Here is a 25,428-nt window from a genome sequence, read left to right as displayed (position 1 = left end):
GGCTACTGCAACAAACACCTTTGATAACCTTTGGGGGAGGTAGAGATGCAAGAGGGCATCAGAGGGAAGGAAAGAGGGACAGAGGCACCCCTGACCATCATTATTCAAGGCACCCCAGGGTGCCACTGCACACTGGATGAAAACCACTGCTATAAATAAAAGCCTGTTTCAGATTTCTCTACAACACATTTCTGTATCTTACATAGGGTTTTTTCTACTATGTAACAAAAAACAAGGCAGGCATTCCAGCTTCCTGTAGCAACATTGTAGATTTTGTAGTGAGTACAGGCACAGCAGATTTTACATTAATAAATTCCCCATCGGCTAGTAGCATCTTTGGAAGCTTTGTTGAGGTATGGTGTCAAATGTCAAAATTGTGTGAGTACAGAAAGTGGTACTGTGAAATAGTCTTAAGAATGTCAGCTTTCTTTTCACTAAAGAGAAAATGTTAATCTTAATGATTGCAAAGATGCTTAAAAATGTCACTAAGGCATCCTGAATCTTAAAATGAGGTTTGGAAGCAGAATGTCAGTGTCCTACAGAGCTTAACTTGTTAGGGGGAAGCAGAGTAAGTTAGAAAATAAGAACATATTTACTTATCACTGAATTATTTCCAGCATTCATTTGTTCTTGAGAGAATTTTAACTTTTTAGCAGCACAGACCACCAGCTTTATATACTGGAAATCCTTAACCAAACTGTTCAACCACAAGATAATGTATGAACTGCCCCAGAGTGTAGGTTAGCTGCCTGCATTGGCTGGGAACTGCTGTGAATGCTATACTGTATAGCATTCTGTATTAGACCTAGATGAATTAATGGACTCCCCTGCAAAATGTGCAAATGCTTGCATAGCATGAATATAGCCAACACAAGTGACAAACTATAGTAGCTTAAATAGCCATAGCTACACTGCAGTCCAAGACAGCTGTATGAGTTCCAAAGAGACTTTCCTCCTCTTACCAAGAAAGAGAAGGGAAGCAATTACTCATGAGTGTTTGTAGAAAAAAGGTTTTATTCAATGCCTTGAAATGACATCAAAACTATACAGCTGTACAAATAAGTGTCCCAGGGTTGGTGGGGAGAAGCAGATAAACTGAGAAGAAGCCTATCCCAGCTCCTCCCGGGTCTTCCCCACTTTCTTGGGTAGCTTCTTGTTGGACGCATCCTCCAATTCTTTGGCTTTGTAGTAATGCGGGGCCACCTCCAACAGCCACGTACTGTCAATCTCTATGACCTGCAAGGTACAGAGAATATTCATTGTTGGTCCCACTCACTGTCAACTGGCACACTGATCATTTTCTTCTTTGGGGAAAACCAAAGCATTCCATAGACCCTGCTAAAGAGTGAGCACAATAAAATACAAGAATGTTTCTACACCAATGAAGCCCTTTGGTCTAACTTATAATTATCTACTCTGACTAGCAGCCGCAATCCTGCAGAGATCACTACCACCTGTGGTCCTTTTAATTACCGTATTTTTTGCCCTATAGGACACACTTTTTCCCCTCCAAAAATGAAGGGGAAACGTGTGTGTGTCCTATGGGGTGAATGCAGGCTTTCGCTGAAGCCTGGAGAGCGAGAGGCGTCAGTGCGCACTGACCCCTCTCACTCTCCAGGCTTCAGGAAGCTATCTGCAAGCCTTGGGAGCCCAGCGGGAGTTGCCGCCAGGCTCCAAAGGCTTGCGGGCAGCAGCCTGCAGCCCGAAGCACAGGGCGCGCTCCAGAGGGCGCCCCGTGCTTCGCGCAGATGTACGCAAGCCTTGCGAGCCCGGCGGGAGTTCCCACCAGGCTCGCAAGGCTTGCGGATAGCAGCCTGTTCTGCAGGCTGGGGTCGGGAAAATAATTTTATTATTTATTTATCCCCCCCCAAAAAAATGAGGTGCACCCTATGGGCCAGTGCACCCTATAGGGCGAAAAATACGGTAGACGTGTCATGGACTGAACCTGGGACCTTTTCCATTCAAAATATATGTTCACTGGGAGGGTAGTACAGTGGAAAGACAGACTACCCCCATCACAAGACCCCCATCAAGCTCTTCCTGTATCAGTTACCAAGGCTGGATTTGCAAACCCACGTTATACAGATTTCTTCTAAAATTACGGGTCATCTGTCTCCTTTAGGGCTTAGCTTGAGTTATAATCTCAAAAGTTCTCCCCAGAAGTCCCAGCATGGATTACGGTCTTTTTACCTGTCTCATGAATTCTTTAGTGGTGAAGACCAGCTCATGATAGATGAGCCAGCGTGGTTGTTCTTCAAAGAGGGAACTGTTGGGGTGGACAAAGACTGTTTGCTGGTGCTTGACACTCTTGTAGCCACTGCGGGTCAGGCGGGCCGTGTGATAAAAGAAGCCAGCAGTGATGGCCTGCGGAAGAACAAGAGGAAGAGTCAAAAGGAGTCAAGAATGAAAAAGATCCAAAAACGTAATGGGGGGGGGGGGGAACCGGCTTGCTCTGCCTGACACAGCCATCTACTTATTACACTCCCTGGCATTTCAAGTGATCAAAAATGCTCAGTGTTGCGTGATATATTTAGGACTGGTAGAGTTTTTGATCTGATAAATTACTACAAAGTGTTGTAGGTTGCGTTTCCAGTGCACTTTCCTTCTGCATTACGTAATACACATTTAGCAACACAATTTCATGCACAGAAATTTAACAAAGTCAAGTTGAAACAGAGGGCTATTCCCCACACAGGGCTGCATCCATCTAAATTACAGCATGCATGGGACTTCTTCCCCAAGTACGACAGAGCTTCTCCATTGCCTCCCAAATCTATGCTTTTTTTTTTTTAAAAAAAAATTTTTTATTGGTTTTACAAAATTTTAAAAAGACAAACAAACACTAAAAGAGACAAACAAACACGCACAGTTTCAAACATATTTTCATGTAAACCTCTTTTCTTGGACTTCCCCATACCCCCCCTCTCTGCATCCCAATGTCCATACTTCAACTAGCAACTCCCAATTGTTTCTTTCAAATCTCTGTCATCTTAGTCCTTTTTTTTTTATATTCTAACCTTATATCCCTGTACCCCTTTGTTTCTGAAAACCACAACATTTTTAACATTCATTAAGTTTATAGTGGTCCTTAAGGTAACTTTTAAATTTTCTCCAGTCTTCTTCCACCGTCTCTTTTCGTTGGTCACGGATTCTGCCTGTCATCTCGGCCAATGTCATATAGTCCATCACTTTCATCTGCCATTCTTCCAGAGTGGGTAGATCTTGTGTCTTCCAGTACTTTGCGATAAGTATTCTTGCTGCTGTTGTAGCGTACATAAAGAAAGTTCTATCCTTCTTTGTCACCAATTGGCCGACAATGCCCAAAAGGAAGGCCTCTGGCTTTTTAGGGAAGGTACATTTAAGTACCTTTTTCATTTCATTATAGATCATTTCCCAGAAGGCCTTAATCTTCGGGCATGTCCACCAAAGGTGATAAAAGGTACCTTCAGTCTCTTTACACTTCCAACATTTATTATCAGGCAAATGGTAGATTTTTGCCAGCTTGACTGGGGTCATGTACCACCTGTATACCATTTTCATAATGTTTTCCTTTAAGGCATTGCATGCCGTAAATTTAATACCGGTGTTCCATAACCACTCCCAGTCAGCTGACATAATGTTATGTCCAACATCCTGAGCCCATTTAATCATAGCCGATTTAACTGTTTCTTCCTGTGTGTTCCATTTCAACAGCAAGTTGTACATTCTAGATAAGTTCTTAGTATTGGGTTCTAACAGTTCGGTTTCTAATTTTGATTTTTCCACCTGGAAGCCAATTTTCCTGTCCTGTTTAAAAAATTCCATTATTTGACGATATTGGAACCAATTTTCTACTTTATGCTTCAATTTCTCCTGACTTTGTAGTTTGAACCTATCTCCATCCTGTTCTAAGATTTCCCAATACTTCGGCCATCCGACCTCCATATTGAGTTTCTTCACTGCTTTAGCCTCCACTGGTGACACCCATCTAGGGGTTTTATTTTCCAATAGATCTTTGTATCTTATCCAAACATTAATCAATGCTTTCCTGACAATGTGGTTTTTAAAGGCACTATTGACTTTGTCATACCAAAGATATGCATGCCAACCAAAGGCATTATTGAAACCTTCCAGATCCAAAATGTCCGTGTTCTCGAGGAGCATCCATTCTTTCAGCCAGCAAAAAGCTGCAGCCTCATAATACAATTTTAGGTCCGGCAGGGCAAAACCCCCTCTTTCTTTAACATCTGTCAATATCTTAAATTTAATTCGGGGCTTTTTGCCCTGCCAGACAAATTTCGAAATGTCTTTGTGCCACCTCTTAAAACATTCCATCTTGTCGAGAATCTGCAAGGTCTGAAACAAAAATAACATTCTAGGCAATACATTCATTTTAATTACTGCAATTCGGCCTAACATTGACAATTTCAAATTTGACCATATTTCTAGATCTTTTTTAATTTCTGACCAACATTTTTCATAGTTATCCTTATACAAGTTCACATTCTTAGATGTTAAGTAAACCCCTAGGTATTTCACCTTCTTTACCACAGTCAAACCTGTTTCCTCTTGAAATTTCTCCTTTTCCATATCTGTTAAGTTTTTCCCTAAAACTTTAGTTTTTTGCTTGTTCAACTTAAATCCAGCTACCTGGCCAAACTGTTGTATTATTTCTAAAACCCTTTTCGTACTAGTGTTTGGCTCTTGCAAAGTCAATACTAAGTCATCTGCAAACGCTCTTAACTTATAATGTTTAGCTCCGACCTGCACACCTTTGACCTGCTGGTCATTTCTTATCATGTTCAGCAACACCTCCAGAACTGAAATGAAAAGTAATGGGGAAATCGGGCACCCCTGTCGTGTTCCTTTTTCTATCTTAAGTTCCTCAGTCACAACATTGTTTACAATCAGCTTAGCTTTTTGTTCAGAATATACTGCAGCCATACCATTCTCAAAACCCTGGCCTACCCCCATCCCATGAAGATTCTTCCTCATAAAACTCCAAGAAATATTGTCGAAGGCTTTCTCCGCATCCACAAAAATCAATACTGCTTTAGTGTTTATATTCACCTCTAGCTTTTCCAGAATGTCTATTACATTCCTTACATTGTCTGCCAGGTGTCTTTTAGGGAGAAAGCCTGCTTGGTCCTTATGAATCTTCTCCATCAAAACTCTTTTAAGTCTTTTTGCCAAAATGTCTGCAAAAATTTTGTAATCCACATTAAGGAGTGATATTGGGCGGTAGTTCTTAAGTTGGGTCTTTTCAGTCTCTAACTTTGGTATGAGTGAAATATATGCCTCTTTCCACGATTCAGGCGCCCTTTTTCCCTCAAGAATCTCATTACACACTTCTCTTAATGGTTGAGTCAACCATTCCTTCAACGATTTGTAGTATCTAGAAGTCAGTCCATCTGGTCCCGGAGATTTGCCCAATTGCATATTCTGAATGGCAGCCTCTATCTCTTGTTCTGAGATTCTCTGGTTCAAATCCATCTTGCTTTGATGAGAGATTTTTTGTAGTCCATATTTTCCAAGGAATTTATCTATATCTTCTTCATTTTGCGGGCCTTGAGTATAGAGTTTTTTGAAATAACTTAGAAAGCAGTTTCTAATTTCATTAGGTTTGGATATAATCTTTCCATCCACCTCTAGGCTTGTAACTGTATTTAGTTTCTGCCTTTTCTTCAGTTGCCATGCCAGAAGTTTGCCACATTTATTTGCTGATTCAAAGGTCTTTTGCTTCATTTGCTTTATCTTCCATTCAATCTCTTGGTTCATCAATTCCATATATTGTGTTTGATATAATTTGATTTCTCTTAGAATGTCCTGAGATTTTGGTTTTGTTCTTAATTTTCTCTCTCCTTCCTTTATCCTTTCCAAAATCTTCTCTTTTTTCTCATTTTGTTTTTTCCTCTTTATTGAATTTTGTTGAATCAAAAATCCTCTCATAACCGCTTTACTTGCGTCCCAGATCACTCTTTTCTCCACGTCGGTCCTCAAATTTATTTCAAAATAATCTTTTAGGGTCTTTTGGGCCTTCGTGAGAATCTCCTTATCTCGAAAGAGGGTGTCATTCATTTTCCATCTAAATTGACCAGTTATTGTGAGTTTCATCTCCATCTTCACGGCGTTATGGTCGGAGCAAGTTTTTGGGCAGATTTCCACTTTCTTAATCTTTGGAGCCATTCCACTAGTAACCCAGATTTGATCGATTCTGGTCCAGGTCATCATTGCTTGGGAGAAGAAAGTTCCCTCTCTCTCCAGAGGGTTCCTTGTTCTCCATATGTCTATCAAATCCATATTTTCTGTCATTTCGAAAAAAGTCTTAGGGAGTCTCCCTTCTTTGCTAACTGTTAGTCTTTGTGCCTTGTCCATGTTGGTGGAGACCACGCCATTCATGTCTCCCATGATGATCATATTGTAATCCAAATAGTCAGTGAGGGTTTCATGGAGTCTCTTAAAGAAGTCAGATTTGCCTTCATTTGGTGCATAAATTCCAACCACTAGAAATTTTTCTCCTTGTATTTGTATCTCCACTGCCAGGTATCTCCCTTGTTCGTCCTTGAATATCATTTTTGGAGCCCATTTTTCCTTGACATATATTACAACTCCTCTCTTCTTAACTTTGTCTGATGAGATAAATTCTTGTCCTAGCCTTTTATTTATAAGTAGTCTCCTGTGGGCTCTGGTTATGTGAGTTTCTTGTAGGCATATCAAATCCAAATGTTCTTTATTCAATATGTGAAATACTTGTCTTCTCTTCAAAGGCCCATTGAGCCCATTACAATTCCAGCTAAGGAATTGCAACGCCATCTTGCTATTTTCCTAGGGCACCTCCAACAGCTCCAAGTTGTTGCTCTTCTTCTGATGGTGGTGGATTTTGTCCAATCGAGAGATTCAGGATATCCAATGCTCTCCTCTGTTCTGCAAGTACATCCACAGTCCCCTTCTGTAGGTCCTCCTGGTATCTTGCCAAAAATTTGTCTTTGTCTTGAATTGTCTTTATTTTCACCTTCCTTAACTTGTAGTCGAATGACAGTCCTTGTGGGAATTCCCACCTGAAGCGGATAGAATTTTTCTTTAACAAAAGAGCTAAGTCCTTGTAGAAATTTCTTAAGTCCAAAATGTATTTTGGGATGTCTTTAAAGATCTGTGTAGCTGAATTTCCAATTTGCAAGGCCTTTTCAAAGTGTAGTCTTAGTATTTTATCTCTTTCCTCCTTAGATCTGAGTGTAATCAAACAGTCTCTCGGAGTCTTTCTGTCTTGCTTTTTACCCAATCTAAATGCAGTCGTGATTTTGAATTCGTCTTCCTCAAGGTCCCAGCAATCCGCAAACTCCCGTGTCAGATATTCCACAAGGTTGTCTCTTTCATTCTCCGGAATCAGTCTTAATTTTAAGTTCCTCTCTTTCCTCTGTAACTCCCACAAGGCCAAAGTTGCATCATGCTCATAGACCTTCTTGGCGATCGGCTCTAGTTTCTCCTGTGTCTCTCCCGCCGTGGCCTTGGCGTCTTCCGCAATTTGGCGCGTAGTGGCATTTTCCTCAACCAATTTGTTTATAGATTCTGTATTCTGGTTTAATCTTGCTGAAATTTCTGTTAATTTTAGTGTGTTCTCTGTAGTCTGTTTTGTCAAAGACTCCAGAGTTTGGTTTATCTTGAGCAGAGCATCTGTCACAGCTTCCATAGAGACGGCTGCTCCTTTATCTTGTCCTGTTGTTCCTGCTGATCCGGCTGTAGCGCCTGAAATTGAACCTCTTTTCTTTACCTGTTGCTGCTGCAGCTGTTGTTGTTGATGTTGCTTGGTCTTGGCTCTTGTGACTATCTCTTCTTGTGCGCCACTCATGTCAAGGTCAATTCCCACGGGATTTATTCTCCCTTGGAAAATTCCACTATCAGGCTGTGCTGAACTTTACTTTATCCTCTAGAGGGAGCAAATCAAAATGGCCATAGAGCAGAATTCCAAGTACAAAAACAAGGGGAATTGTCCAGGATATAAAACAAGAGATTTACACAGTCAAAGTCAGTATTGCTGGAAACTTGTTACTTTAAACTGCCACAGTTGTCCAATTTATACTATTTCTTCTTGTATTACACAGTAACCAGGCACTGTGGAAACTTTGTATCAGAGTATCGCTTCACAGGGAAAAGTCAGTTCAGTGTGCTAAAAAGGCAGACCGTTTCATACTTTCAAATGGGTGAGACGGCAGAGGTTTTTTTACTTCCAATATTTCATGCAGTTATTAATCCAATTCACCTCCCCTCTGCCCTGCTAGCTAGAGGGGAGATCAAAGGTCCAAATGTCCGGTTTAGCTGATTAAAGAGCGGGTTTAAACGGATGCAAGTTTAGAGCTCCGTTGCTTTCGCTTTCATGCAGTCGGGGGGAGGCAGACTTCCTTTGTTTAGATCTCCCCCGTTTTTAGTCCAATTTTTAAAATTTAAAGGGTCCCGATTATTTTTCAGCTCTTACTCACGGGAATTCAGTCCAAATTTTCTTTTCAGGAAGGAATCGGCGCTCTCCGCTTATGGCGACGCGGCTTCACTTCGCAGGCTGGGTAGCGACTCTCAGCACCGCGCTCTCTCCCGATGTCGATCCGTAGCCTTTAAAAAGGCTCTTTCACGGTACCGGGGGGCGCAAAGGTGCCCACCGAGTCTCCTTGTTCTCAGGCTTCAGCGCCTGGGATTTTAGGGGTCCCCCGCTTGCCGTAGCGGGTAAGACCCGAACTTGCGAAGCAGTCCTTCTCCGGAGCTTGGAGCTAGGACCGCCATTAAGCGCTGGCACCGACCGGAACGCCTCCCAAATCTATGCTGGGTTCCCCCCATCCTCCATTTCTAGATCTGCAAAACACTGAGATGCCTGTGGCAACCACCACATTTACAAGCAGCCCTGGAGGAAGTAATGGAAACTGGGGAGCCTGTACCTTGCGGACTGGGATGTAGTCTCCCTCGCTGGAAGTGATGTCCACTTCAATCCGCTCCATCAAACCTTCCAGCTGTTCTCGCACGTCCCGGGCTCGTCTCATGGAGCGGAACTGGATGAAGTTCTCATAGCACCACTGCATGGAGTAACCGCACTCCACCCACTAAGAAAGGAGGAAAGGAAAGGTATAACCAAGTCTCACTTTTGGGGCTCTCGTCCACCCACCGACCCGACTACAACCACAGAGCTGGTGCCCCTCAAGGGAATACTGTACCTAATTTCTCGTTGTAACAGCCAATGAGCCTTTCCTAGTCAGAGGTGACTAGACTCTCAACCCCTAAAACAGGATTTCTGCCTAAATACACTCTTAATCAGAAAGGCCATGCACTTAATCTCTTGCGACTAGATGCACTTGGATGCAAGTCTCTTACGGATCTCAAGGGGCCATCTAATCAATCCTCCTACCCAAAGGGTTGAAATTCACCCACCAAATATCTGTTTAATCTGCTCTAAGGAGCTTTAGCAGTGGAGACGTAATCACACTCCTTAGCAACATGGTGCAGACCACCACTATAAACAGCAATCTGCTCAAATCAAGCACATGAAAGCCATCCGCATCCACTGTGCTAACTCTCTTCCTGAGCTAGCCCAATACTCAATTGAAATGGATTAACAAAAGGCCCCTCTCCTTCCTGACTCCATATGCACAGCATAGGCAACGGTTCATAGCTCTGGGTAGAACACCTCCTTTGCATGAAGAAGGTCTAAGGTTCAATCCAGGTATTTCCTGGTAAGGATGGGAACGTCCCTCTCTGAAACCCTGGAAGGTTACTGTCAGTCACTCTAAATGGTGCTTAGCTAGATGGCCAATAGTTTGACGGTATAAGGCAGCGTCCTATGTTCCTAGAAGTTCTTCCTTACCTGATTATAAACATTGAGAAGAACCAGGTGGTCCCCACCAGGCAGGAAGAAGTTCATGCGGGCATTATCAGCATGGACTACTTTGTCCTTGGGCCGGTAAAAAATGGCATTGTTGACTGAAAGCATGGCAGCGATGGTAAGGATCTGCTCTGAGCACTTGTACCTGGAGAATGCCAGCAGAAGAACAGGACAGCATTAGATCTCGGCAAGGCAGAAACAAAGCCAGTCTTAATCCAGAGCAACAGCCTTACGATAGAAAGCCAACCATAAGGTAATTTCAGAAAGTTGGGGAATAAGACAACCAGAAGCAGGAAGCAATACAATCTGAAAAATTAAAGGGCAGCTGGACTGATCACAATTTTAAATCAGGTATTTCCAAGGCTTCCTAAACAAACCTAACTACTCAAAACAGGCTAATTTACAAATGAATTTAATATTATCCAAGTGTTTGTTCCACGTGCTTGGATTAATTTTAATTAGATAAAAAAAATTAAAAATCTACAATATTTAAAATGCAACCAAGATAAAATCTACTTTTAGCCACCTGCCATTTAAAAGCAAAACAAAACAATGTTTTACTACCCTGAGTAGAATGGTTTATTACTTAGTAGGTCACTTATATTCTCTGTGAAAAAAGAAATCAACTGTCGGTCACAAGTCACAACAAAGAACAAAGGGATAGCCAATGATGACAGCAACAGGCACACACAAAAGCAGATCTATAAATGTCTTCGTTTTTATGATTCCATAAGATGTTTATCTTTGCTTAACAGCCTAACGTGTCCCTCTCTAGAAACAGTTAATAGAGCTCGTTCAGGTTTTTGAGAGCTTTGGAATTTGCTGGGGAAATAGCAATAAGTAGGCGGAACTAAGAGGAACTAGGAACTAAGAGAGATAATAGGGATCACAAGCTTCACTTGTGGTTACTAGAACGGAATGCTAAGCACGCAATTAATTGGCTGGAAAGAGACAAGAGGAAGGCAGAGAAGGACTCACTGTTCTGAAGCCAGGATCATCTTGGACAGCATGGGATCCACAGGCAGCTCTGCCATCTTCCGGCCCAGCTAAATACAGAACACAAGAAGGACAAACTTTGCTGTATAAATGCACAAATGTCGACTTCACAATGCATTAGTCTTCCTTTTAAGAGCAGAGGGGGACGCAGCTGTATCCTGACACTTAGTTTGTGCATGGATGCAACTGATCACATATGCTGACAGGAAGGAAGGAAAGGGGCAAACTCCTCCTGCAGAGGAAATCCCAAATCCTGTCCCAGAAACACACCCTTTCAGGTTAACTGTCCTAATTGGGGGTTTCCTGTTTTCATATTGGTGCCTACCTGGAGTCACTGGGATGCAGTGGGCTATTGTGCAAATAAATAAAAAGTGTAATTTAACCATTTGAAACCTTTTCTTGGGAACAGTTTCACCGCTTTTCCTAACACTGCCTAGCTTTTGAGTTTTGTCAAGATCATAGTAGAAGGGTACATGTTCAACCCATGGAAGACATTTATTATCTCTTACTTTTTTATAGCCTTCTAATGAGCTTAGGGGAGCATTCATGTCCCCCTTCTTCATTCATCATCATAACAGTGTGAGCCTAGGTTAGGCTGAGAAATAGTGAAAGGCCCAAGGCCACCAGCTAGTTTTCTGTCTCAGCAGCAACCTGAGCATAGGCTCCTAAATCTAGCATTGTAGTTGCTCAACAGAGCTCTACCACAGGGCAACACCCCACCATCTTTCAGGTGAAAAATGGCAAGTATTTTACATCATCCATAACAATGCTATGAAAACCTTCTGTACCCACGAAGCCCTGAACTGGGAAGAAAGCAGAAGATGTCAGTGTGCTTGACGCTCCGGCCTCCTTTCCTGCTTCCAGCTCTTTTTCCAATGAAGCCAGCTGGAAAATCCAGCTCAGTTTCAGCCCAGGTAGCAGAGCATGTCCTTGAGCCTACGAAACGATACCTTGGTGAGCTCGCCAAGATGGTTGAGGGCTCCCAGGGCATAGAGTTGCTCCAGTGCCAATACTAGTGTTTCATGGGGCGGTGGGTCCATGAAGTCAAAGTGGATCAGGTCATTGATGCCTAAAGGGAGAAATGGAGCAAAGCTAGACTTAGAAACACCCTGCAAAACTTCCAAGTACTTCTGTCACCAGGAAATGTCCCATCTTTTTTAAAACGGAAAATAGGACTCTAGGAAACGATGGGCTTAAAAACACTCAAACTCTTGTTCTCATCCAGAGAAGCCTTAATAAGGAGGTGTTTTAGGGAAAGTTGAGCAACTCCTGTACATCATTCTCATCCTAGATTGATCAGCCACGCACCGAGGCTTTTGAGCAGCAGCACCACATTGCCCAGGTTGGTCCTTTGAATTTCTGGCACTGTGGTCTCCTCCATCTCATTCTTGTAGGCCCAGGCTGTGTAGAGACGGAAGCACTTCCCTGCAGCCACACGGCCAGCCCGTCCTGCTCGCTGGTTGGCAGAAGCCTGAGGGAAAGAGGGAAGGAGACGGTGAAGCATTGCGTCTGTGAGGATGTGGGGGGTGATAACTGGCAACTTATCCCACCGGATCCCAAAGACAACTTATCAGGGTTATTACAAGGACTAACAGCACCTCAGTGAAATTAACATGTTCCTGATTAAGGTGGTCTAGAATTCCATGTTGCTGTCTAGCATGGCACATACAGAATGTCTGGCTTCACTGAGTACCGTATTTTTTGCTCTATAAGATGCACTTCCCCCTCCTAAAAAGTAAGGGGAAATGTGTGTGCGTCTTATGGAACGAATGCAGGCTGCACATCTTTCGCTGAAGCCAGGAGAGCAAGAGTGCGCACCAATCCCTCTTGCTCTCCTGGCTTCAGGGATAGCTGCCCAAAGCCTCCTGAGTGCAGCGCGAATGCACCCGATACGCTCAGGAGGCTTCGCGTTGCTTTCGCTGAAGCCAGGAGAGCAAGAGGGATTGATCCCTCTTGCTCTCCTGGCTTTGCTTTGCTGGAGAGCTGCTGCGCAGCTTTTCCTCTCTGCGCAGTGCCCCTTCAGCGAAGCGAGAGGAGAAATGGAAGGGGCTCCATTTCTCCTCCCACTTTGCTGGAGAGGTGCTGAGCAGAGAGGGAGACAACATTTTTTTTCTTGTTCTCCTCCTCTAAAACTAGGTGTGTCTTATGGTCGGGTGAGTCTAATAGAGCGGAAAAAAACAGTATATGGGCACATCTATAGTCCTTATGACTGTGGAAAAGGCACACCTGAAATGTATGCAGTGCTCAAGGCAGCCTCAGAAACCAGATGCAGGCACACCATAAAACCCCCACAAACGTATGTAAGTTTCAATAATTTCATGGGAAATGGAAACTTGTGTTTACAGTTGGGAATCTAAATTTTCCTAGCAAACCATTGCACAAGATGTTCTGATTTACTTTTACAAAAGTGGTCTCAACATCTTTATGATGAGAGTGTCCAACAATAATCCATTTTTGCTTTGATATCTAGCTATCACCTTATCAACTTTCACTTTTCTGTCCCTTAAAAGTTACACCGTACCCAAGACCCACTTCCTAGCCACCGGTCCCAGACTTCCTGTAATGTACTGGTAACCAGCACATAAGCCATTTGTGGCTATGCAGATGCTACCGTATGGGGATTTTGAGACAGAAAAAAAACACACAGATTCAAACTTGTGGCTTAACAGAGTCACTTTTTGTACATAACGGGTTATGCTGCATAACCCATTAGTACAGTTTACACCCTCTCCCTGGCATTTTATTTGGTAGCTAGACTGTTCTCCCTGAGAGAGGAAACGGACTGAATGAAAATTGCAGGTAACCCAAAGACTAAGCTTAGGAATGTGATGAATAAAAGTAGAGAAGCCCAGTACCCGAGAGCATGGAGTGACAATGAGCGACTCCATGCCTGTGCGAGCGTTGTAGCTCTTCTGCTTGCAAAAGCCAGGGTCAATCACATATATGATGCCGTCTATGGTCAGAGATGTCTCCGCAATGTTGGTGGCTACGACAACCTGGAGAAGGGAAAAGATACCTAAGTTTTTGTCATAGCCTAAAGCACACTATGAGAGGAAGGGACATAACTCAGTGGTAAGAGCCCATGCTTTGATGAAGGTTTAGACCTGGCTTCTTAATTTAAAAGATTTCAGGCAAAAGGGCTGGGAAGGACCTGTGTCAGTCAGAGTAAACAATGGCAGGCTAGTTGAGCCAACAGTCTGACTCCAGACTGTGAACTCAAAACTGGTCCTTGCACAATCCCCTTCAAAGCCACAACCCCAGAACACTAAGCAGCTTGAAACTCCATCCCCTGAAACACAAAACCAGTTCCTAAAACCACCACTAGCTCTACAGCCCAAACCTGCCAAGTGCTCCCTTCCTCCAGAGTGGGTAGAGAGACATAAAGCTCCACTGCAAACAGCCAAAGCTTCGCTCCCCTTTCCTTCTCTACTCCATGCTCCTACCTTCCTGGCCCCTGGTGGGGTTGGCTCAAAGATCTTGGCCTGCATGTCAGAGGGCAGGTTAGCATAGATCGGGAGGACCAGAAGTTCTGCAATCTTGGAACCCAGGCGACGGCAGCGATCTTGCAACATCTCACAGCATGCTTCAATTTCTTCCTGTCGACAAATAGTGGGAGTCGGATGCTGTTGCATGTCTCCCCCCTCCCCCTCCAAGGGCCAAGTGGGCACTGAAACAAACACGGACATACCTGGCCAGTGAGGAATACAAGGATGTCCCCTCGAGGCTGTGTAACATGGATCTGCAGTACTGATACCACACAGGCTTCTAGGTAATCAGCTTCTGGAGCCTAGAGGATGGAAGGTAGAGAAATCACTATCTCCTACTGACCCATATAAGCAAAGCCCATCTCTGCCTCTCAGTGGCTTCTGTTACAACTTGTACCACTTGATCTCTCTTTTGGGGAACCTAATTTCACTGCTGCTTCCAGTACTCGTCTTCTGCTTATTCTAACACCAGGACTTGCTGATATTCCTCTCTCTCAATTAAACACAATGTCACTCACAGCTTAGCTTTTAACCAAAGTCCTCACTATCTCCCCTCCCCCTGCTTTTCCAGGGGCTCTTCTGACCCCCCTTCAGAGCCAATGCAAGGGATAGGGGGCAAAAGCCGTATTGCACCAGTGAAAATCCTTCTGTGGACTTCTGTTAGCAGGATCCATTAGTTGAATCTGGCCCAGAATGCAGTTCTGGGCACAGTTCTGGGAATCTTGCTTTTTAAAAAAGTAATAACACTGTGTTTAGCTCCTTTGGTATACTATTGTCATGAGCACTGGTCCTGATCATCGGTGCAGCTCTGTTTCCTTAGCAATGTTCACACACACAACCCACAACAGGCCTCTCTGCTTGCTGACCTTGGTGTAGAAGATGTCAACAGGGAAGCGGCGCCCAGGAATGCGGAAGATGGGAGCATCGTCAAAGAAGGTGGAAAAGCGCTCCGTATCCAGGGTGGCGCTGGCAATCAGCACCTTCAGCTCAGGCCGGAAGCGAGCAATGTCCTTGATCAGCCCAAACAGGATGTCTGTGTGCAGTGTGCGCTCATGAGCCTCATCTATGATGACGACACTAGGGAAGAAATTAGGGAGGCCATGCTGCTGAACTACCAGTTGTCATTTAAAAGCTATGGACCATTTATTACAAAAGAACATGAGCAGCGTGGGATGGCAGCTGTACTAAGCAATAGCTTCCCACTGAAAAGGCTCCGAAAAGACCTTCTCAATTACTCCTTTCCTTCTTAGTAGAAACTGCTTCTATGTTTCTCTCCACAATCTTGAGGACTAGGAAACTGCTCTTGGGTTTTTATTTATATAACGGGGGCTGTGCACCTGCTCCCATTGATTGCTAACCCTGCCGACCCCCCCCCCCCATATCTCACCAACTCTGCCTATCCCACCCCGTCTTACACTAACCTCTTAGACCTTCCCCTTTCCATCTCATGCCCCTGCAGCCAACCAGGATAAAGAGTTGGCCAGGCAGGTGAGCAACAAGAAGGATGCTACAAGCAGCAGCCAGCTTGGGAATCTGCTGCTGCCACCATTGCCAACTTATCTGTGCCTAATCAGCAACATCAGAAGATTGCTAGGCTAGCTAACTGCCATTTCTTTCCTTGCTGTTCCTCCTGCAGGCCCAACTCTTCATCCTAACTGGTGGCAGAAACAGCATTCCTCCAAGAAGGCTGTGGAGGAGTAAGGTAGATCTAGATATCTAGATCCTGCAGGGAGGTAGCGGAGAAGAGTGGCCGCCGGAAGGGGTGCTGCAGCAGCCTGTTCTGACTGACCCTCTGTGGCTCTCCTCGGATGCCGTTCAACATGCTGTAGTTTCAAGCACCACCTGTGTGTGGCCAAGTGAACTGCAGTGTGACGACATGCTTAGATTTTTATTGTACGCATACAAGCAAAGTTGGGGCTCTGGTATTGAAGCCGCATTCCATGTTCTGTACAACACATACTAGCATTTAGCCCATATTGTAACTCTATATAATCCCAAATCAAGATTTCCTCCTGAGCATTCTACCTTATCTAGCTCAACCATCCCTCAGAAACAAGAGAGCTGTTCACCACCTCCCAACTGAGCTCTCTACAGACTTCTAGGGGGTAGGCTGTTGCTCACCTGTAGCTGCTCAGGTCAGGCTCAGTGAGGAATTCTCTCAGCAGCATCCCATCTGTCATGTACTTCAGCACTGTCCGCTCTGAGGTGCAGTCCTCAAAACGAATGCTATAGCCCACCTGTGGAAAGGCTGAATTTTAGATACAGGTTTCCATGAAGCCATCCTTATTACCCACAGAACAGTATTTGGCTAGGAAGTCAATTTAGCTCAATAGACTAAAAGCGGGACACATACATTTGTAAGCTGTATACAAATTCCCATCAGAAAGAAAGAAGGAAACAGTGTACCTGACCTCTGGGCGATAGCAGTGTCAGCCGTGCTGGTTGTACTACCACCAGATCAAGGACAGACATGGACAAACAAAGGATGCATAGAAAGGAGACCTTAGTTTACTCCAAGCTGATTTAACACCTATTTTATCGGTTACCCAAATATATTCCAAAAGGGAAGGATGGGACCTTCCCATCTATTAACGCATGAACATTGTCACACCAGCAAAGCATATTTATCTGAGACCAAGTAGGCTGCTGTTAGGACTACTAGACACTGTAAAAATCAATTCAGAAATGACTAGCCAAAACAACTGGGAACAGGACATACATTTTTCTTCTGCAGCCCCCCACCTCCAAGTACATACCTCATTTCCAAGTTTGACACCCATTTCCTGGGAAACACGGGCAGCAACACTCATGGCTGCCACTCGCCTTGGCTGGGTGCAACCAATCTTCATTCCTTTCTGTGTGTAGCCCTGTAGGAAGAGAGAAAATCTCGCTTAGTACTCACAGACTGCATTTGTACTGGGCTGTTCATTCAGATGCTGAAAAGCTTCTACAGTACTAGGAAGAGGCAGCAAGTGCAAAGGGAGCACTTCCTCTAGCTAGCCAAAGTGCAGGTTTACTTGATCTTCACAATCCCCCACTTTCTGTGCGAAGTTACCTCTTCAAACAAGTATTGTGGGATCTGAGTGGTCTTGCCAGAGCCGGTCTCTCCTTCTATGATAAGCGTCTGATGTTCGGCAATGGCGGCCAACAGGTCTGCACGGTAAGGAAAGATAGGCAGGCTGCGGCGCACCTCCTGGATGGAAAGCTTCTTGCGCTCAGCTTCGGACAACTCTGGATTCTCCTCCACGGACTAAGTGAAAAAGAGTGGCCATAGAGATTTAGTTACCCCAGAGCAACAGACCATGGGTGAAATCCCTGTTGTTCTACACTTAAATCCTGCCACTGGGAAAAGCCAGCTCCACATGCAGAACTGGGGAGGCATGGTAGTTCAGTTGCCGAGTGCCACGCTTTACATGCAGAAGATCCTAGGAATAACTCTGGGCTAAATGGATATTTGGATTGCCACAGTACAAGGCATTTTCCTATCTTCCAGTAGCTTATCCTATGTAAACAGAACTTGAGCATGCAGGTGTCTATGCATACTTGGGCTTAAATACTGACATATCTAACACCAAATCCCTGCTCAAACAAGCAAGACTCAAACAAGCTGCTTCTAAAGATGCTCAGGAAAGCTGTCAAAACAACAGGTATACTGGAGGCAGCCACATTTGTTGTTCATCTGTCTCCCTTGTTAACATCCAAATCAAGGATGTGGGGTGGGTGGGTAGGTAGGTAGGATTTCCTACCTCAAAAGGAACATGTGGGTGATATAGGAACTGAGCCCTCCCTCCAACTTCAAACCCTTCATGATCCCTGGCAAGCTCTGATATTGGAAGTGAGGGAGGACTAGAGAAAGATGCCTGTGGTGAAAGAGGGCAGGGAGGTAAACATGTTTGTGTTTGTGGGGTGGGGGAGAAGCTCAGCATCACTCATCCATGTGCCCCTTCTGATTTAAAAAAAAATAGACCCACACACCCAATGATGCTTCGTAGGTGAATGGGAACTGGGGAAGACAAGTGAACAAACACGTGAATGCCCCTATCATGTCTAGTTTGCACACATTCAGCAATATGAAGAGGCTCTGCTCCATCTCATGGTACTACCCTATTTCCCACCATCAGCTATGCATAAGTGCTTAATCTGCAATTCTCTTTCAAGCTTCTACGGATAAATTTGTTGCATTCTCCATCTCCTGATGTCCCCAAATGTTTTCTTATCTGTAACACAGTTTGCTTGCTCCCTTTCAATCACGTCAAACATGGCCTTGTTTTCTTTTCACCCAGCAGTTTCTCTTCAAGACAACTTCACTGCACGATTTAACTATTTTGGTCCCAGCCGCCCTGTGTCCCATTCCCTAACCAACAACCTACTCTCACCTTGCCCTGGTTCGTGCCCCGCATCTGCACGGCGTTCACAAACTGGATCATCTCATCCTCTTCAAGCACGTATTCATAGTCTTTGTGAGGATGGCGCTGACTGGCATCCCGGGCCCCAAAACGGAGGGAAGCTGCCCCGATGTGGTCCTCCTCCCAGCGCCGCTGCTCATCTCGAGGGGCCATGTGATCCTCTGTCTGGGGATCCTCATAGCGATCAGGTATCTTCTGCAGGGCAAAAACAGATCAGTATGGAAATTTCCTTTGTGCATCTTGTATCTCAGAGCCTTGTGAGGCAGCACTGAATTGGAGGTATATTCACAGCCCAAACTGTTGCACATTTATTCAAAAGTATGCCGCATTTGAGTTTACATAAGCCATGTTGAACAAGCATCAAACCCTCAGACACTCTTCTTGTATATGGAAGCAAGTTTTCACAATCTACCATTCTGCGGTGCAAGGGTGAGCAACTTTTCTCTCGCCATGGTAATCCACTAGGGACCAGATACCAGCAGTTGGCAAGGGTGGAGCCAAAGGTGAGCAGAGCTACCCTCTTTTCCTGCTACTTCCTTTGCCTTATGTGCCCCTCCTCCTTGCCACCCACATAAAATTAGGTTTAGGACTGGAGGTTCCCTGCCCTTGTGCTACTGTGTGACCAAGAAACAGAACTTAGGGTGTGGCTATGCAGCCAGAAACAGGCTTGATTCTCAATGGCTGAGATCAAGAATGGCAAAGAATTATCCTCATTACTTTCTCCCATATGAAGGAATGCCTGCCATTCTAAGGAGAAAAACAAAGCACCATCCTAGGCATGCCACAGTTACAGAAGCACATTCCCGCAGGGCAGTTCTGTATGGTAACCGATTTTATCAGAGGACTCTCCTGCATAAGAGTCCCAAACATTCCAGCTGAAACTGCTGCAAGCTGCTAATGCAAACAGCATATTCTTGGGGCAGGGGGAGATATGTTGCTGTGTTCTGTCTCCTCCTCTACATTTGTTATAGTCAACGTTCACAGCACTACAGCAAGTGATATGACCAGGCAAAAGATGGTGTCTTCTATTCCTACTGGGCCATGCAGTTCTACATACTATAAGCAAATAAAGGGATCTTGTTTGCAAACAAGTGTATGTATTGCTGAGCCTTAGTCTGAAATCTCAGCAAACCGATTTTATCCCCCAAATGTGCTGAGAACCGCCAAGGTTGCAGGTTCAATCCCCATAAGGGGCAGCTGCATTGCAAGGGGTTGGATTATATAATCCTCAGGGTTCCTTCCAACTCTCTATGAGATATCTATGAGTATGGGCAACGGTCAAGGCTGATGGAAGTTGCAGTTCAACAATATCTGGAGGGCCCAAAGTTTCCCACCCCTGAGTTAATGGCGTTATACATATACTCTTGTCACAGAGCTCCTTCTAACAACCTTTCTTCATAGGGTCTAGGCTCCCAATTTTGCTACGGGCATGATAGTTACCTTGCTGCGACTCTCCTCAGGCATATAGTAGCGATTGCTCTTCTCCAACTTTTCCTGTTCTCCAGCTTGCTTGTACCGTTTTGCCAAGTCGCGAACTTCACGTTTGTATTCCAGTTCCTGCCGCTCTTGGGCAGTTAGGTTGAGCTCAGAGAAGAGGTACTCCTCATCGGCTATCTCTGCCTCCAAGTCTTCTATCTTGTCCTTTTCGCGTTTCGCCAAATACTCTCGGCGGGACTTCTTACGCAGCTCTGGAACCTGTCAGGCAGAAAGGGAAAATATGGGGTCATGCAAGTAAGTCAAACAGCAAGGACTATGAGAGTTTGATTCATGATCCCTAATATGAACTGGGCTTTTGTGAAATAAATAGGTTTCTAAACCATCCTCTCACTAGGAGAAAGTATTTCTGCTAGGTTGGTAGCTTGCTAAACCCACCAGCCAAACTGCCCCATGAAAGCAAATGTATGCAAGCAGGAAAAATGGTTGCAAATCATTAATTTTGTACTTTTCTGAAAAGCTGTAGTAAATATTGTAAGTGGTTACCCCTTATACCCCAGTAAACACATTGTGTGGCATTCAGGGAACAAAGGTAAAATCATTCTATTAGTCTGATCAAAGAGAGTTAAGAATAAAAAGATTAGTGGTTAAAAAATAAGATGTATTAAAATATTGTAGAATATAACTACAAATTGTAGAATACAGCTACAAATTTAATGAGCCAGAAGCTACACCATCCAACAGTAAAAATAAAGTTCCTACCATAACTTTCTTATCTTCTTCTGCAATCTTCAGACGCTTCTGAGCCTCTTCATAGGCCTAGACTTGGCAGGATCAGAAGACAAAAGACACAAACATATAGTTCAACCAAAGCAGATTGTCAACAGGGTCCCTATCACCACACTTTTGGTGCAGTATTTTTAAAGACTATGGACTGGTCATGCACAAGTCCACAGAATTGTTAGGAACATTTTCAGCAAGAAAACCATTACCCTCCCTGACTTTTCCCCATTCCATAATTTACACATGACTTCTCTTATCCTTCTCTAACTGCAGAAGCCAGAATGCACTTTAATTGAAGTTTGATTTTATAATTTTAACTAATCTTTGTTTTTTGTACTGCATCTTTGTAAACCATTTATAGACAGCTGTAGTTAAGTAGGATATAAATTGTTTAAATAAATCAGCATCAAAGCTTAGAATTAAATATAATAATTACATAATTAAATATACACAGCATGAAGTATATAAATGACAAAGAAAATACTAGCAAGAATTATTAGAGCACATGGCCTTGAGGCAAGAACCATGGAGTAGGCAAGGCAGACATTTCAAAATTGCAAGGAAATTTGGGGCAGGTTTAGTACTAGAAAATGGAAAAGAAGTCCTTGCAAAGAATGAAGTGAGGGAAATGAGTAAAAAAGGACGGGGTCCTATATGCCAGCGTTGTTTAGGTGCCAATCTTACACAGGTTCTTCCATGCTTTAGAATATATGAATACAGAGCTAAAATTCTACACTAGGGTAACCTGCACAGAGATGTGCAACATCAGCAAATGCTCAGAATTAAGTAACTCTGAATGACCTTGCTGTTTTGTGTAACTCATTCCCTCTTGTTGTTTGGGGAAAGGAGCTTAGTGATGAGGAGGTACACAGTGTACTTATGCCCTATTACTGAACACTGAAATCGTAATTCAGGAACCTCTCCTTTTCTTGAAACTGACATTTTACCAGATGTTACCCAAACTCTCTTTGAGGCATTCTTTTGCTGCCATAAGGGTCAGAAAAGTTGTGATTAGTAAAAGACTGAATTCTGCAGTGGGTGCTTTTAAAGCTTGAGTAGATGCACAATCCTATTGTGTTTTAAAGGTATTAGGTACCAAGATCAGATTTTAAGCCAGATTTTTTCGACCGCAGTGGATAATTCCTGGCAGCAATAAAAAACAGATGGGCAGCGTGAGACACTCAGGTTAGACAGAGGGGGACACAAACCAGGGAGAGCAATCAGGAAGGGCTGCCAAAAACAGGGGCCACAGGCTGAGGCCACACCTTCTTGTCTGAACGCTCCAGAATGTTGCGTGTCTTCTCCTTGTCCTTGCGTTTGACACGTTCAGCAAAAGCGTCCCGCTCCTCCAGGTCCTGCAGTCGCTCTCGCTCACTCCGGTCCCACTCATCCTCTGAATCCTCCTTAATGGTGGGGGATGCTGCTGACTTCCTACACCAAGAATGACAAAAGAATTATAACTATCGCTTCCTTTGCTCCTCACCCAATCTTGCTCTCTGCAAGTGACTGATACTCACTTTCCCCCATCATCTTGGCTGCCCTTCTCATCAGAGTCCTTGTCGTCTTCCTCTTCCTCCTTGCGCTGCCTCAGGTGTTTATGCCGCTTCCGCTGCTTGCCCTCAGGGCCTCGCGGAGGGCGCTGACGCTTGGAGCCCCGAGCTGCCTCGCCAATCTCTTCATCATCGCTGTCCTCCAGCAGGGTGTATGAACGGTTCTTCTGCTGAAAGGCCAAGGCTTCCTGTTCGGCCAACCTAGCTGGACGTTCCCGTGGGGCCTGGTGCGGAACCTACCAGGAAATTTGGTGAGGGAACAAATCAGACACAGAAAACAAGGAAACTATGACTTCCATAAAGGTAAAGGTACCTCTGCCCATACGGGCCAGTCGTGTCCGACTCTGGGGTTGCGCACCCATCTCGCTTAAGAGGCCGGGGGCTAGCGCTGTCCGAAGACACTTCCGGGTCACGTGGCCAGCGTGACAAGCTGCATCTGGTGAGCTAGCGCAGCACACAGAAACGCCGTTTACCTTCCCGCTAGTAAGCGATCCCTATTTATCTACTTGCACCCGGGGGTGCTTTCGAACTGCTAGGTTGGCAGGCGCTGGGACTGAGCAACGGGAGTGCACCCCGCCGTGGGGATTCGAACCGCCGACCTGATGATCGGCAAGTCCTAGGCGCTGAGGTTTTACCCACTTCCATCCTCACACGCAAAACCCGCATCCCTTGAGTGCCTATTACCATTCCTCAAAAAGGTAACTCCTCTCAGGGTGATGCTTCAGATGTGCTTCCTAACCACAAATTTCCCCATCCCTCACCTGCTCCTCACATTAGCTGCACTTTATGTACAACCATATGCATTTAAAGTGTAGAGAGCTAGCACAGTGGCTGAAAAACAACTGAATCTTTGTCAGAGATTCACTAAGTGGCCTTCAGCACAACTCTTAGCCTCATTCCCTTCCACATCTATAAAATGGGGATAATACTGACCAACTGTAAAAATAACAAGATGATGATGACGATTGTTTTTACAATTACCCACCCTTTACCCCAAGGTGAATATTAAAAACAGTTTAAGAACAAAATTACAGAAATAAGGTGGGTCCTAAAAATATACACCACAAGTGTCAAAAGCAAGGTTAGAGATGCATCCTCAGCAATCAGTGTAAGCTGTATAAGAAAGGTGCCAGATGTACCTTTGTGGAGAGGGAGTTCCACAACCTAGCGAGCACCACAGAGAATGGCCTCTTCAGAGCCACCCCCACCCCAACTTCTGAAGGCAGAGAAACTATCAAAAGTGCTGATCTCAGCACCAGTAGTTTTGTAGGGAGGAGGCAGTCTTTCAGGTATTTCGGTTCCCGAGTCATTTAAGGCTGTAGGCTCCAACGGAAGCATCGTGAATTGGGCCCAGGGAACAAGCTGGCAACCAGTGCAGCTTTTTCAACACAGGGGTTCATATGAGATCTGAACAAAAACAATTTTATTGTTGGTATCTGAAGAAGTGTGCATGCACATGAAAGCTTATACTCAGAACAAACTTAGTTGGTCTCTAAGGTGCTACTGGATAATTTTTAAATTTTTAAAAACAATTTTATTTCTATGCTGCCCATCTAACTGGGTTGCTCTAGCCACTCCCAACAAAATATTAAAACGCTCCCAACAAAATATTAAAAACACAATAAAACTTCTCTGAAAAGGCCGCCTTCAGGTGTCTTCTAAAAGTCAAATAGTTGTTTATCTCCTTGACATGTTATGGGAGGGTGTTCCACAGGGCAGGCGCCACTACTGAGAAGGCTCTCTGCCTGGTTCCCTGTATCCTCACTTTTCGCAATGAGGGAACCACCAGAAGGTCCTTGGAGCTGGACCTCAGGGTCCGGGCTGGACGATGGAGGTGAAGCCCCCAGCCATAAACCCAAATCTTTCTCAGACTTGGGTCCCCAGCTGTTGTTGGCCTACAACTCCCATCATCCTTAAATAGGACCAGTGGTCAGGGATGGTGGGAGCTGTAGTCCAACAACAGATGGGGACCCAAGTTTGAGAAACACTGCATCTGTATGCCGCATTTTGGACCAAGCAAAGTTCCTGAGCTGTCTTCCAAGGGTGGCCAGTCCCACATCCTGGAAGCGCTATGGGCAGAGGGTTGCCACCTGTTCTGCATAACACAGGATTGTTCCATATTTCAATGTGAAATGCTATGTCCTGTATTTCGGGTCTCTCTCTCCCGCCCCCTTTTTGCTAAGTTAGGGATCCTTTCCAAATGCATGTGTGTGGAAGGGCATGCATTTAAGCTCTGGGTAGCCAAGCACGGACGGACAAAGTCATGTGAGCGTATGCATGTGTGACAAATTCCAGAGGGGCCATCCTGTTGGGCTGCCGTAGGTTGTAATGGATGGCTTTGAAGTCACTTCAGCACCAAAGGGGGAAAAAGAAATCGTCTACCAACCGTCTACTACCTACTGGCCTTTTGCCAGTAGAAAGGTGGCAACTCTACCTGGACACTCACAAGCACCAAATTCCAAGTATCGTAGTCAAGGCGCGCCACCCCCAGAGAGCCCCAGCGTCGCCTTGTTTCTGACGCGTTATCCCCCCCTCCCTGCCCCCGAATCCGGCCTCGCGCCCAACGGCCACCGGGGCCTCACCCGCTCCCACAGCTGCTGCGCGAAGGCTCGCGCCGAAGGGTCCGCGGCGCGCAGCGTCTCCGTCTCCTCCAGGCGCGCGAGCAGGTCCTCCGGGGTTCGGCTCCGGTGAGCCAGGCCCACCATGAAGGCGACCACATGGCGTTCGCTCAGCCCCAGCAGAGAGTGAAGCTGCCCGGACACCCAGCGCTCCAGCTCGCCCGCCATGGCAGCGGAAAGCCGGTTCTCCAACGGCTCCCGTCACCTTCGAGCACTTCCGGACATGCGCCCTCGGCAGCCGGTCGACGCTCTGGTTGAAGAAGCGCTTTCCGGTTGCTGTTGTTGCGCCGTGGCTGACCATAGAGACGGGAGGATCAT

At 45.0% G+C, this 25,428-nt stretch overlaps 1 protein-coding gene across 4 annotated transcripts; it reads right to left on the bottom strand.

Moving 5' to 3' along the window:
- Window positions 1-994: 994 nt before the first annotated feature.
- On the bottom strand, window positions 995-25,428 carry DHX16 (DEAH-box helicase 16). 4 transcript variants are annotated; one of them, XR_014522915.1, is made up of 20 exons: window positions 25,075-25,428; window positions 22,460-22,728; window positions 22,208-22,373; window positions 20,922-20,978; window positions 20,166-20,420; window positions 18,696-18,920; window positions 17,375-17,569; window positions 17,076-17,186; window positions 16,441-16,556; window positions 15,186-15,396; window positions 14,523-14,621; window positions 14,278-14,430; window positions 13,014-13,830; window positions 12,143-12,519; window positions 11,785-11,903; window positions 10,817-10,884; window positions 9,821-9,983; window positions 8,901-9,062; window positions 2,191-2,364; window positions 995-1,236 (listed from the first exon to the last, which is right to left on the bottom strand). XR_014522915.1 is itself a non-coding variant. In XM_083491324.1 (20 exons), the coding sequence occupies exons 1-20, from the start codon at window positions 25,276-25,278 to the stop codon at window positions 1,108-1,110; spliced, it is 3,180 nt and encodes a 1,059-aa protein (XP_083347450.1). In that variant the 5' UTR covers window positions 25,279-25,428; the 3' UTR covers window positions 995-1,107. The 4 variants fall into 4 exon arrangements, 3 of the variants coding, with proteins under 3 accessions (XP_083347450.1, XP_083347452.1, XP_083347451.1); XM_083491324.1 differs by having other exon boundaries at window positions 12,143-12,305; window positions 13,690-13,830; XM_083491326.1 differs by having other exon boundaries at window positions 12,143-12,305; window positions 13,690-13,830; window positions 20,166-20,499; window positions 20,863-20,978; window positions 25,075-25,287.

This window comes from Podarcis liolepis (genome assembly GCF_965112155.1).
Source record: "Podarcis liolepis genome assembly, chromosome: 2".
Taxonomy (NCBI): Eukaryota; Metazoa; Chordata; class Lepidosauria; order Squamata; family Lacertidae; genus Podarcis; species Podarcis liolepis.
Note: the sequence above shows the minus strand (reverse complement) of the source record. Positions and strands in the feature narration are given on the sequence as shown.